Below are 10,323 nucleotides of genomic sequence, written 5' to 3'. Positions count from 1 at the left end.
AAGTTTTGACTTTTGAGTGGGGAAATTCTAATTGGTTTATTAATGAGGTTATGTTTTGTTGGTGGAGGAAAAGAAACTATACTTTTTCTTTAGATTTGTATAAATATGTGAGAAAAGTGAATCAAAATAAAAAAGGGTTGATTTGATACCTTTTATTGTTTAGATTTGAAAAAACTATGTAAGAAAAGTGAATCAAAATAGAAAAGTTAATTTTGATAAATTTGAGTGGTGACTAATATAAGAAAATTTTATGATGCACGTGTAATATAATAATTTATGTAATTTTAAAGGGAATATTTCATAAATATATACAAATAACAAAAAAAAAATTATAAAAATATAGTTGTCTAAAATTTTAAATATTTTTATAATTTTTATAATTTTATTTACAAAAAATACAATCTTTTTATACCTTTTATGTTAATATAAATTATGTGATAGACTTAAGTAGAAAGTGTAGAAAGTGTAAGTATATTAGATAACCTACTCACAAAAGTAAGTATATTTTAATGATATATAATATAAAAGTATTTTTAATTAATAGATATTAAAAATAGATAAGTTAAAAAATACCTCTTTTTTTATTTATTAATCAAAAATATTCTTATATTATATTTTATTAAAATATACCAATTTTTTTAAGTGGGTTGTCTAATATATCTTCATTTACATTAATTTAAAAGGTATAATGAGGACATCATCTATAAAATTGGGTATATCTTAAAGGATATAAAAATGAAGGTAAAAATTAGAACAAATAAAATAAAGTTGGTATATAATGTAATTTCTACCCTCAACTTATTCCCAATTCTTTCAGTAATTTGGGCCCAAAATCATTATAAAGGGCTGACTCTAAGGCCCAAAATCAAATTTAGAGGAATGAGCCCCATGTAGTCATTCTCATCACTCTCGAGTCTCCATTGTTTTCAAATTGTGGAGCTTGGATTCTAGGAAGCCAGTTCTGCAAAGGTATGCAAAAAAATCTCTACTTTTTTTTTTGAATGATAAGAATGAAAGTGGTTTGATTTAGATAGAGACCACACAAGTAAGCAGAAAAATTCTCAATATCAATGGGAAATGCAACAATTCAAAATCAATGTTTGGATTCTAAAAAAGATAAGATAGAACTTGAAATGTTGGTTTTCATTTGATTACAAGTGTTCTTCGTTAGTCTCTTGATTGATTTTGGAATTGGGTTCTTGCGGAGTGTTTCTTCACTTAGGATTAGGAAAGTTAATTTGGAATTTTGAGTGGTTTTTCCATGTTCTTATTTTATTTATTCCCCAATTTCAATTGATTCTTTACTTGATTTGGGCATTTTTTTTTTATCAACTGTAATGCTTGGATTTCAGTAAAAGATGACAACTTGAATTTTGGGCTTTCTTTTGATTTGAAGTGTGTTTTTTTGTTAGTCTCCTGATTTTTTTTTTTTGCAATTGGTGTTTTTGCAGAATCCTTACATATCTACTGTGACTCAAATTTAGCTAATGGTTTTCATTTCAACCCAATTTCAATTGATTCTTTACTTGATTTGGGCATTTTTTTTAATCAACTGTAATGCTTGGATTTCAGTAAAAGATAACAACTTGAATTCTGGGCTTTCTTTTGATTTAAAGTGTTTTTTGTTGGTCTCCTGATTGTTTTTTGCAATTGGGGTTTTTGTAGAATCTTTAGATTCTTGGACATTGTTCATGGCTTTAATTTCAACCACCCCAACATACCCATTTCCATCATCATCAAGGTTAAATTGTCGACCGCCTACAAAACTCGCTGCCCAATTTCAAGAATCCACACCCAAACCTGAACCCGATCCCAAACCCGAATCACTACCTTTACCTTCTTTTAAAAGCTCCATAACCACTCAGCCAAGCCGAGGCAGAATACTGAATATTGATAAGCTTAAAGAGCAGGAAGCTAAGGAGAGGAAGGAGGAGGTGAACAGGAAGATAGCTTCGAGGAAAGCCATTTCGGTGATACTGAGAAGGGAGGCAACTAAGGCGGTTATAGAGAAGAAGAGTGGCCCTAAACAATCCAAGAGACTTCTTCCCAGAACTGTACTTGAGTCCCTTCATGAGAGAATTTCTGCTTTGCGTTGGGAATCAGCTCTTAAGGTTTTCATTCTCTTTTCATCTTTTTTAGTTTTTATCCATGAAGATTTTAGTTTCTCTTAGATGATGAGTTTGCTGATTTTGTGAATTTTATGGATATAGTCTGTGAAAGTAGGATTCTTGGTCTGTCATGGCTACTTATATATAATTTTAGTTTTGGGTAAGATTTTCTGTGCATAATATAATAATATTAAGAGAAGTTAATGGAGCATAGCAATATGTTGGCAAATAACAAAAGTTTGAAACAATGGCAAACCAATATCACTGGTTTGTTTTTAGTCAGTTGTTTTTGATATTGAAACGATTTTTTTTATTCCCAGACAATGAGTTTCGATGTATTGGGAGTATTTGTATTTACAGAAGCTTTAGTAATAGCATAATAGGGATCATCATGACTATTGAAGTCATGTGCGGTGTCAATACCAAACCAAATACGACGAGTAGCAGGATCTTGAGCTAAGCTTTGGCTAACTCTTTGAAATCGTAATTGCCATAATGCCACCTTTATAGTGTTTGTTTTGTTTTAAAAACTTTGTAATGCCTTTACAACACCCATTCTCATTTCCATTACAAAACTGAGAAACATCCTAATACCATTTCTAGTAGATTCTATTGGTGGCGTTTGGTTTAGGGTAATAAAATAGTAATGGTAATGGATTGTAATAAGAATAGTTGTGCAAATATGAGATTGAGTAGTGTATTAATAAAAATATCCTTACTTTAAGTTATTTTGGTGATAGAATAGTATAAGTTGAGGTTGAAAGAGTACATAGGTGTAGAATCATATGAATGGTATAATGGTGATTACATTGTAAATACATTACAATTTTTTCATAACCAAACCAAACAATAGAATTGTAATGGTAATTCCAATACGATTACGATTTTGCCAAACCAAACATGACTTAACTTTACCATTACCATTCTCATTACATTACGCAGAGCCAAAACACTTAAGCTCCTTAACAATAACAATGTTTTGCTGCCCTCTAATGATTACTGAATGTAATGTTGGGTCTAGGTGTTTGAACTACTACGCCAGCAGCTATGGTATAAGCCAAACTCTAGTGTGTACATCAAGCTGATTGTCATGCTTGGGAAATGCAAGCAACCCGAAAAGGCCCATGAACTCTTTCAAGCTATGATTGATGAAGGTTGTTCTGTCAACCATGAATCCTATACTGCTCTTTTATCTGCATATAGCAGGAGCGGTCGCTTTGATGAAGCGTTTTCCCTCTTGGAGCGGATGAAGAATACTCGAGAGTTTCAACCTGATGTCCAAACTTATTCAGTTCTAATCAAATCATGCCTTAATGTTTATGCCTATGATAAAGTTGAGGCTCTTCTTTCTGATATGGCAGCTCAAGGGATCAAACCGAATATTGTTACATACAATACCCTCATTGACGCCTATGGGAAAGCAAGAAAGTAAGTTGTCAACGTATTCTTCTCATTATGAGTTATCTAATCCCATTAATAACTATGATCTTAGATGTTGTTTCCCGTTAAAGATATGCAGAGATGGAATCTATACTAGTCGAGATGCTTCAAGAAGAGGAATGCGAACCTGATGTTTGGACAATGAATTCAACGCTGAGAGCCTTTGGTGGAAGCAAGCAAGTAGAAATGATGGAAAAGTGTTACGAAAAGTTTCAGAAAGCTGGGATCGAACCAAACATTAAAACCTTCAACATCCTCTTGGATTCTTATGGCAAAGCCGGAAAGTATGAGAAAATGAGTGCTGTGATGGAGTACATGCAAAAATACCATTACTCATGGACAATAGTTACATATAATGTGGTTATAGATGCATTTGGGAGAGCTGGGGATCTAAAACAAATGGAGTACTTATTTAGGCTAATGCGTTCAGAGAGGATCAAACCGAGTTGTGTCACGCTATGTTCCCTCGTGAGGGCTTATGCTCAAGAGGGCAAGGCTGAAAAGATTGGTAGTGTTTTGCGCTACATCGAAAATTCAGATGTAACATTGGATACAATTTTCTTCAACTCCTTAGTCGACGCTTATGGCAAGTTGGGATGTTTTAAAGAGATGAAGGAGGTGTTGACAATGATGGAGCAGAAAGGATGTAAGCCTGATAAGGTTACATACAAAACCATGATCAAAGCTTATTCGTTGAATGGAATGAGTAGTCAAGCGGCGGAGCTTCGTGGCTTTATCGGGTCAGCAGAAGGAAGAAAACTAACTATAATGCAAAAGGAGAAACCTGACTTTTGATTTTGAAGAAATTTCAGGTTATTGTATATCCCTTAAAGCTCTGTACATTATCATTTCATATAGTAGTTTCATTCTTTCATGTAAATACTCTTTAAGGGTTATGATTCATCTAGTACAAATAGTGTTCTTATTGATGAATTGAATAAAGGAGGTAATTACAAAGTAAATTAAGACAGTATAAGTATGTGTGTATTTTATAATCCTCTACAAGTTCAGTGAGTTGATTCTAATTTGTAAGAGGGTGTAATACCACTAAGTTATAACTATGACAATAACTAATTAATTTGGGTAAATAGTGGCATAAGTACTCAAAGTTTTAAGTTTGTAAGCGGCATACTCAATAATTTTTTTTAGTGGCATAAGTACCCAATGTTTATAAAACTATAATTTTCTTCCAGTTTCATCAGTACAAACTCTATTATTGTCTTAAACATGATACATATAAGACCCAAATTTTAGATTATTTAGTCTGGACGAAAAATATGTAGTATAGTTACTTCTATTTTTTTTTAATAAATTTAAAACGGAGCTTGTACTGACGAAAACAGAGAAAAATTATAGTTTTACAAATATTAGGTATTTATGCCACTAAAAAAATCATTGGGTTTATGCCGCTATTTACCCAATTAATTTCAACATTTGAACTGACATATATCCCTCCAAAAATAATACAATAATATTTTCTTACTATGAAAAGAATAAAATTATAGGAAGTTTTGCAATGCACCTCTCTAAAATGGGACTCCTGATGATCACTCTATCGTTTTGGCGTTTGGGAAATTTTTTGGACATTTTGTAAAATTTTGAGAAATTTAAAAAAATTTAACTCTGAAAAAAAAAAGTTTAAGTAATTTATTTCACAAGCTTATAAAATAAAAAGACTACAAATTATTTGAATCTTTATTTCAGTTGTGAATTTATCAAAATTTTATAGGATGTCTTAAATAACTACAACGTAGACGGTCATGAAAAAAAATTAGATTCTTCCAAATGCCAAGGTTGAATCAATGGACCGGAAGGGTAGAAGTTGAGGAATACCTCTTTTTTGTATTTATTAATAAAAAATGCTATCATATTATATTTTATTAAAATATACCCACTTTTATAAGTGAGTTGTTCAATATACTTTTATTCTTTTTTTAAGTCTAGCATATAATTTATATTAATCTAAGGAGTCTAATGGAGACATCATCTATAAAAGCAGGTATATCTTAAAAAATATAAAATGAAAAGTAAAAATTAAAACAAGTAAAATAAAGTGAGTATACAATGTAATTTCCTCTGGAAGTGCTAACCTAAAATTATAATTGAATAGAAAACAAAGGAAATTTCTTTACTTGTTGGGCTTTTTACACAAAATGTCTAAAATGATATTTTCTTTTTTACAATTTCTGTTTTTGTTTTACATTTTTACTAATTTCTTTTAATTACACTTACATTTTTAAAATAGAGTTCAAATCTATAAAATTGTTGAGGAAACTGTTGTATATCCATATTTTTATAATTGTTTTGTCATTTATGAAAAACATCTCTTACTTTGTTCGAATAGGGCTCAACCCTTTATGCAATTTCAGCCCACACACTAATGGGCCGACTCTTAGGCCCAAAATCGAATTTAGAGGAGTCGGCGGAAAACCCCTACTGCACCATCGTAAAGGTTAGGGTTTTGTGTTCAAACACTATAAAGCCAAGTAGTCTTCGCTCCCAACCATTTTCAAATTGTAGATCTCATCTCTACCCTACTCAACTCAGCTCAGACTCTTCGAATTGAGTTCCGCAAGGTATACAGCTCTTTCTCTCTCTTTGAATTGTTGTATTTTTCATTTCTTGATTTTAGGGTTTTTCTGTTGATTTGTGTGCTCTACTGATTTGGAACGATTGTAATGTTGGATGTGTTTGCAAATTCTTGGTTTTCTTTAGATTTGAAGTGTTTCTTTTGGTTTTCTGATTGTTTTTGGAATTGGGTTATTGCAGAGTGTTTCTTCACTTAGTTGTTCTTGAGCTCGATTTTAGTGCCAGTCAGATTTGAATTTTGTTTGGGGATTCAAGTGTAAAATGGGTTTTTATGGTAGTGCCTCTGGGGATGATCAAACTAATAACTTTCGTTCTTCCGAGATATTCCATGCGGAAAAATATTGGAGACCTGAACTGAAGAGGCTAAGCTTAGTTTAATAATTTTCAACTTCTTTTCTAGGATTAGAAATGAACATTAATTTGGCGATGAGGATGAGTGAGCTAGGAATATCGGAGCAATACTGTTGTTTTTGGGGCATTTAGTACTGGAAAATGCTGTATTTTCCTGAAAATTTGGAAACTTTTGATGCTTTAGGATGTTCTATATTTTTTTGTTTTGCCTCTGAGGATGATCAAACTAATAACTTTCGTTCTTCTGAAATAAACCCTTGTGGAAAAATATTGGAGACCTGAACTGAAGAGGCTAAGCTTAGTTTAATAATTTTTAACTTCTTTTCTAGGATTAGAAATGAACATTAATTTGGCGATGAGGATGAGTGAGCTAGGAATATCGGAGCAATACTGTTGTTTTTGGGGCATTTAATACTGGAAAATGCTGTATTTTCCTGAAAATTCGGAAACTTTCGATGCTTTAGGATGTTCTATATGTTTTTGTTTTGCCTCTGAGGATGATCAAACTAATAACTTTCGTTCTTCTGAAATAAACCCTTGTGGAAAAATATTGGAGACCTGAACTGAAGAGGCTAAATTTGTTGATTACAAGACCAGTGCTTAGAATATTAGGGTGTTTATCAATGGACATATAGGAAGTATGGGGCATTTAGTACTGAAAAGTGCTGTAATTTGCTGAAAGTAAATAGTTTGTCTTAATAAATTTAGGATGCTTTCTGATGCTATATAAGTTTTTGTGTTGCCTCTGAGGATGATCAAACTAATAACTTTCGTTCTTCTGAATTAACCGTTGTGGAAAAATATTGGAGACCTGAACTGAAGAGGCTAAACTGTTGATTTGTTGACCAATACTTAGATAATTGGTGTTTTTATGACTGGACATCTAGGAAGTGGTTGTGTTGCCATTATTTTTGTGAAATGACATTGAAGAAAGTCTTCATCTATTTGGTTCGCGTTTAGTCCTGAATGTGTTTCTGTTGCTAGGGTGAATAGTCTTCATTTACTTTTTTTTTTCTTAAATATTTTTATTGCTTTCAGATGTTTTAAAAATTTGTTTTGCCTCTGATGATGATCAAACTAATAACTTTCGTTCTTCTGAGATTCTCCATGCGGAAAAATATTGGAGACCTGAACTGAAGAGGCTAAACTAGGTGATTTGTATGAACAATAATTAGATAATGTGTTAAAAATGAAATAATTAGAAAATGTGTTAAAAATGAAATAATTAGAAAATGTGTTGTCCACTAGACATCTAGGGAGTGGTTGTGTTGCCATTGTTTATACTGTAATGATGTTGAAGCTAATCTTCATTTATTTTGAGCATTTTTGACGTGAAGGTGTTCTATCGCTAGGTTGTATATTCTGTATTCATTTACCTGTTTTTGTTCCTGATGTTGTTACTGCTTTTGTACCTATGTTTTTAAATTTTGTCTTGCCTCTGATGATGATCAAACTAATAACTTTCGTTCTTCTGAGATATCCCATGCGGAAAATTATTGGAGACCTGAACTGAAGAGGCAACATTATGAAAATATGTTTGTGACTATTTGATATTCTTTTTTGTGTCAGCAAGTGTTCCACTTTTTCTTTGAAATTATGTATATTTTATGATGTCGGAAGTCTTTTAACACGATATCTTTTCTTTGTTTGTGTGTGGTTTTCAGATCAAAGCAAAGTTTTGGATCTTAGAGACAGCATTAAGATTTCACAATGAGGTATTTCTTTGTTTTTAGTTACTTGCACATTTACTTTTTCATTATTCCACTGTTTCTGTAGATACTAATGTGTCTTTCCTTGGATTGGATTTGTGGTTTTGCTTCTTCAGTCGGCCAATGGAAGAAGATGTAAGTTCATACTCTACTGTGTTGCTTATTAAGTATGTTTAAAAAGTATCTTTAATAGTTTGTAATGCTTAAATGTTAATGCTAATGGAAGTTGATCGGTGCAGGTTGTCAAGACTGAGGATGAGGAATTTAGTACCGGACCACTTTCTGTTCTGATGATGAGTGTCAAAAACAACACCCAAGTAATGCTCTCTCATGATTAGATATTGTTGTTTCATTTCTGTGCTCTGTGCCTAGTAAATTGTTTATAAAATTAAATATAATATTTTCTCTGTCAAATATAGGTGCTCATTAATTGTCGAAACAACAAAAAGCTTCTCGGACGGGTAAGAGCTTTTGACAGGCACTGCAACATGGTTCTCGAAAATGTTAAAGAAATGTGGACCGAGGTAATTCTTGTTTCATCATTGTTCATGAATCATTTATCATCTCATTATGTTCCAATTCCCTCAAACGACTCTTTCATTGTCTAGGTACCGAAGACTGGGAAAGGCAAGAAGAAGGCGCAGCCAGTAAACAAAGACAGATTCATCAGCAAAATGTTTTTACGCGGGGACTCGGTTATCATAGTGCTTAGGAATCCCAAGTGAGGTGGATAACTTGTTTTTGAACTTAGCCGCCCGGCGTATGGTTACTAATTTTCATTAATGACTTAAAAGACCATAGATCTTGTTCTGAAAGCGTCTTGAAAGGGCTGGTTGCCATCCTTGTAGTTAGTTTGTATGGCATCTTCTTGATTTGTACATTTTGTTCAAGTATTGAATACCAGAGTTTTTGGGTGACTACTGTTTTCACCATTTTCGGTAGCCATTGACTTAGTTCTTGGAAGCTTTCTCTAGAAGAAGAAATTGTATCATTCATGGCTCAAAATTTCATTAAGAATCATCCCAAGTTTCCCTCTGATATGATATTTCAAGATATATGAAACTGTGATAGATTGATAATGATAATTAGAGTAATGATAACAACAAATTAAAATGTGAGGTCCCAACCTAAAAGTATTGAATATTAAAGTGTAATGTATATTTTTTAGCGTAATGGTATTTAAAGTGTAATTAATGTGTCAATACTCTAATTCATTAGCTTATAATTAATATTACTGATAACATTACTCGAAATCCGAATTTGGATTATTTTTGAGTGTATTTTTTCAATTAATAATTTAAGGGTTTGCATATCAATTAATAGTGTTTTGGGTTCGAAGAACTTATGTTTATTTTTCTTACTCCTCCATCACCACTAGGGTTTGGGTTCGAACCATGTCCTTTCCTTTTTTCTACTCCTCCCTCATTACTAAGCTGGCTAGCCTTAGTAGCTTTTGTCTAATTTGTTTGATAAACGGTTCATATTGAGCTTACCATGGTACAAAATTAGCCTATAAAATTTCAACAAGTCATAAATAGGTTATAAATAAAAAATGTTAAATGTTAAGTAGATTAAGAGTTTATGCATTTAAACAATCAACCAACCCGCATCTGTCACGTGGATCGGGCTTGAGATGCATATCAACTTTTTTAAACGATATTCATTAATTAACGAGTTACACGATGTTTAGATGTTTTTTTTTTTTTAATACAATTATTAAATGAGTCGTATTTGGATCAAGTATATACTTATAATACAGATATCACTATCTCATATTATTAAATAATCAAAAAATTTATGATCCAAAATAATATTTTCCTCAATATAATTATCAATATAAGAATATAAAAGAAAATTTGAGAGAAAAGACTTTAATATTATCTCTCATCTCATATTAATTAAATAATGTAAAATTTTATGACCTAAATTAATATTTTAACGAAGATTATTATAAATATAAGAGAAAGAAATTTTTTAGAAAAGACCTTAATATTATCCCTTGCTCAATTTTATTTAAGATTCCAAATTTCAAACTTTGATCTCAATATTTTGTCAACATTGAGACAATGAAATTGTAAAAATTACCATCAATTAAGAAAAAGATAATACATACAGTATGGATTATG

At 31.7% G+C, this 10,323-nt stretch overlaps 2 protein-coding genes and 6 non-coding genes across 9 annotated transcripts; all 8 read left to right on the top strand.

Moving 5' to 3' along the window:
• The first annotated feature begins 822 nt into the window (after window positions 1–822).
• On the top strand, window positions 823–4,524 carry LOC115698121 (pentatricopeptide repeat-containing protein At5g48730, chloroplastic). 2 transcript variants are annotated; one of them, XM_030625297.2, is made up of 5 exons: window positions 859–969; window positions 1,452–1,490; window positions 1,666–2,111; window positions 3,130–3,536; window positions 3,620–4,524. In XM_030625297.2, exons 3-5 carry the CDS (start codon window positions 1,692–1,694, stop codon window positions 4,341–4,343), a joined length of 1,551 nt encoding a protein of 516 aa, XP_030481157.2. In that variant the 5' UTR covers window positions 859–969; window positions 1,452–1,490; window positions 1,666–1,691; the 3' UTR covers window positions 4,344–4,524. The 2 variants fall into 2 exon arrangements, with proteins under 2 accessions (XP_030481156.2, XP_030481157.2); XM_030625296.2 differs by lacking the exon at window positions 1,452–1,490 and having other exon boundaries at window positions 823–969.
• A 1,373-nt stretch (window positions 4,525–5,897) lies between these two features.
• Window positions 5,898–9,138, top strand: LOC115698095 (uncharacterized). The gene is made up of 6 exons (XM_030625270.2): window positions 5,898–6,124; window positions 8,153–8,203; window positions 8,314–8,332; window positions 8,437–8,514; window positions 8,617–8,721; window positions 8,806–9,138. Exons 2-6 carry the CDS (start codon window positions 8,199–8,201, stop codon window positions 8,920–8,922), a joined length of 324 nt encoding a protein of 107 aa, XP_030481130.2. The 5' UTR covers window positions 5,898–6,124; window positions 8,153–8,198; the 3' UTR covers window positions 8,923–9,138.
• Window positions 6,417–6,501, top strand: LOC115698442 (small nucleolar RNA Z159/U59). The gene has a single exon (XR_004008189.1). It is a non-coding gene; the product is annotated as a small nucleolar RNA Z159/U59 (small nucleolar RNA).
• Window positions 6,696–6,781, top strand: LOC133029426 (small nucleolar RNA Z159/U59). The gene has a single exon (XR_009683546.1). It is a non-coding gene; the product is annotated as a small nucleolar RNA Z159/U59 (small nucleolar RNA).
• Window positions 6,976–7,061, top strand: LOC115698441 (small nucleolar RNA Z159/U59). Its single transcript, XR_004008188.2, has one exon. It is a non-coding gene; the product is annotated as a small nucleolar RNA Z159/U59 (small nucleolar RNA).
• LOC115698440 (small nucleolar RNA Z159/U59) lies at window positions 7,230–7,314 on the top strand. The gene has a single exon (XR_004008187.2). It is a non-coding gene; the product is annotated as a small nucleolar RNA Z159/U59 (small nucleolar RNA).
• Window positions 7,547–7,631, top strand: LOC115698439 (small nucleolar RNA Z159/U59). Its single transcript, XR_004008186.2, has one exon. It is a non-coding gene; the product is annotated as a small nucleolar RNA Z159/U59 (small nucleolar RNA).
• LOC115698438 (small nucleolar RNA Z159/U59) lies at window positions 7,923–8,007 on the top strand. The gene has a single exon (XR_004008185.2). It is a non-coding gene; the product is annotated as a small nucleolar RNA Z159/U59 (small nucleolar RNA).
• Window positions 9,139–10,323: the final 1,185 nt, after the last annotated feature.

Source organism: Cannabis sativa, chromosome 7 (genome assembly GCF_029168945.1).
Source record: "Cannabis sativa cultivar Pink pepper isolate KNU-18-1 chromosome 7, ASM2916894v1, whole genome shotgun sequence".
In the NCBI taxonomy this organism is placed as follows: Eukaryota; Viridiplantae; Streptophyta; class Magnoliopsida; order Rosales; family Cannabaceae; genus Cannabis; species Cannabis sativa.
Note: the sequence above shows the minus strand (reverse complement) of the source record. Positions and strands in the feature narration are given on the sequence as shown.

What these genes read in the sequence shown, in the direction of transcription:
- LOC115698121 (XM_030625296.2), top strand. Translation starts at nt 1,692, where the DNA reads ATGGCTTTAATTTCAACCACCCCAACATACCCATTTCCATCATCATCA. An exon ending in GTTGGGAATCAGCTCTTAAG is followed by an intron (nt 2,112 to 3,129) that starts GTTTTCATTCTC and finishes TGTTGGGTCTAG; the next exon opens with GTGTTTGAACTACTACGCCA. An exon ending in GCCTATGGGAAAGCAAGAAA is followed by an intron (nt 3,537 to 3,619) that starts GTAAGTTGTCAA and finishes TTCCCGTTAAAG; the next exon opens with ATATGCAGAGATGGAATCTA.
- LOC115698095 (XM_030625270.2), top strand. An exon ending in GTGTCAAAAACAACACCCAA is followed by an intron (nt 8,515 to 8,616) that starts GTAATGCTCTCT and finishes TGTCAAATATAG; the next exon opens with GTGCTCATTAATTGTCGAAA. An exon ending in TTAAAGAAATGTGGACCGAG is followed by an intron (nt 8,722 to 8,805) that starts GTAATTCTTGTT and finishes TTCATTGTCTAG; the next exon opens with GTACCGAAGACTGGGAAAGG.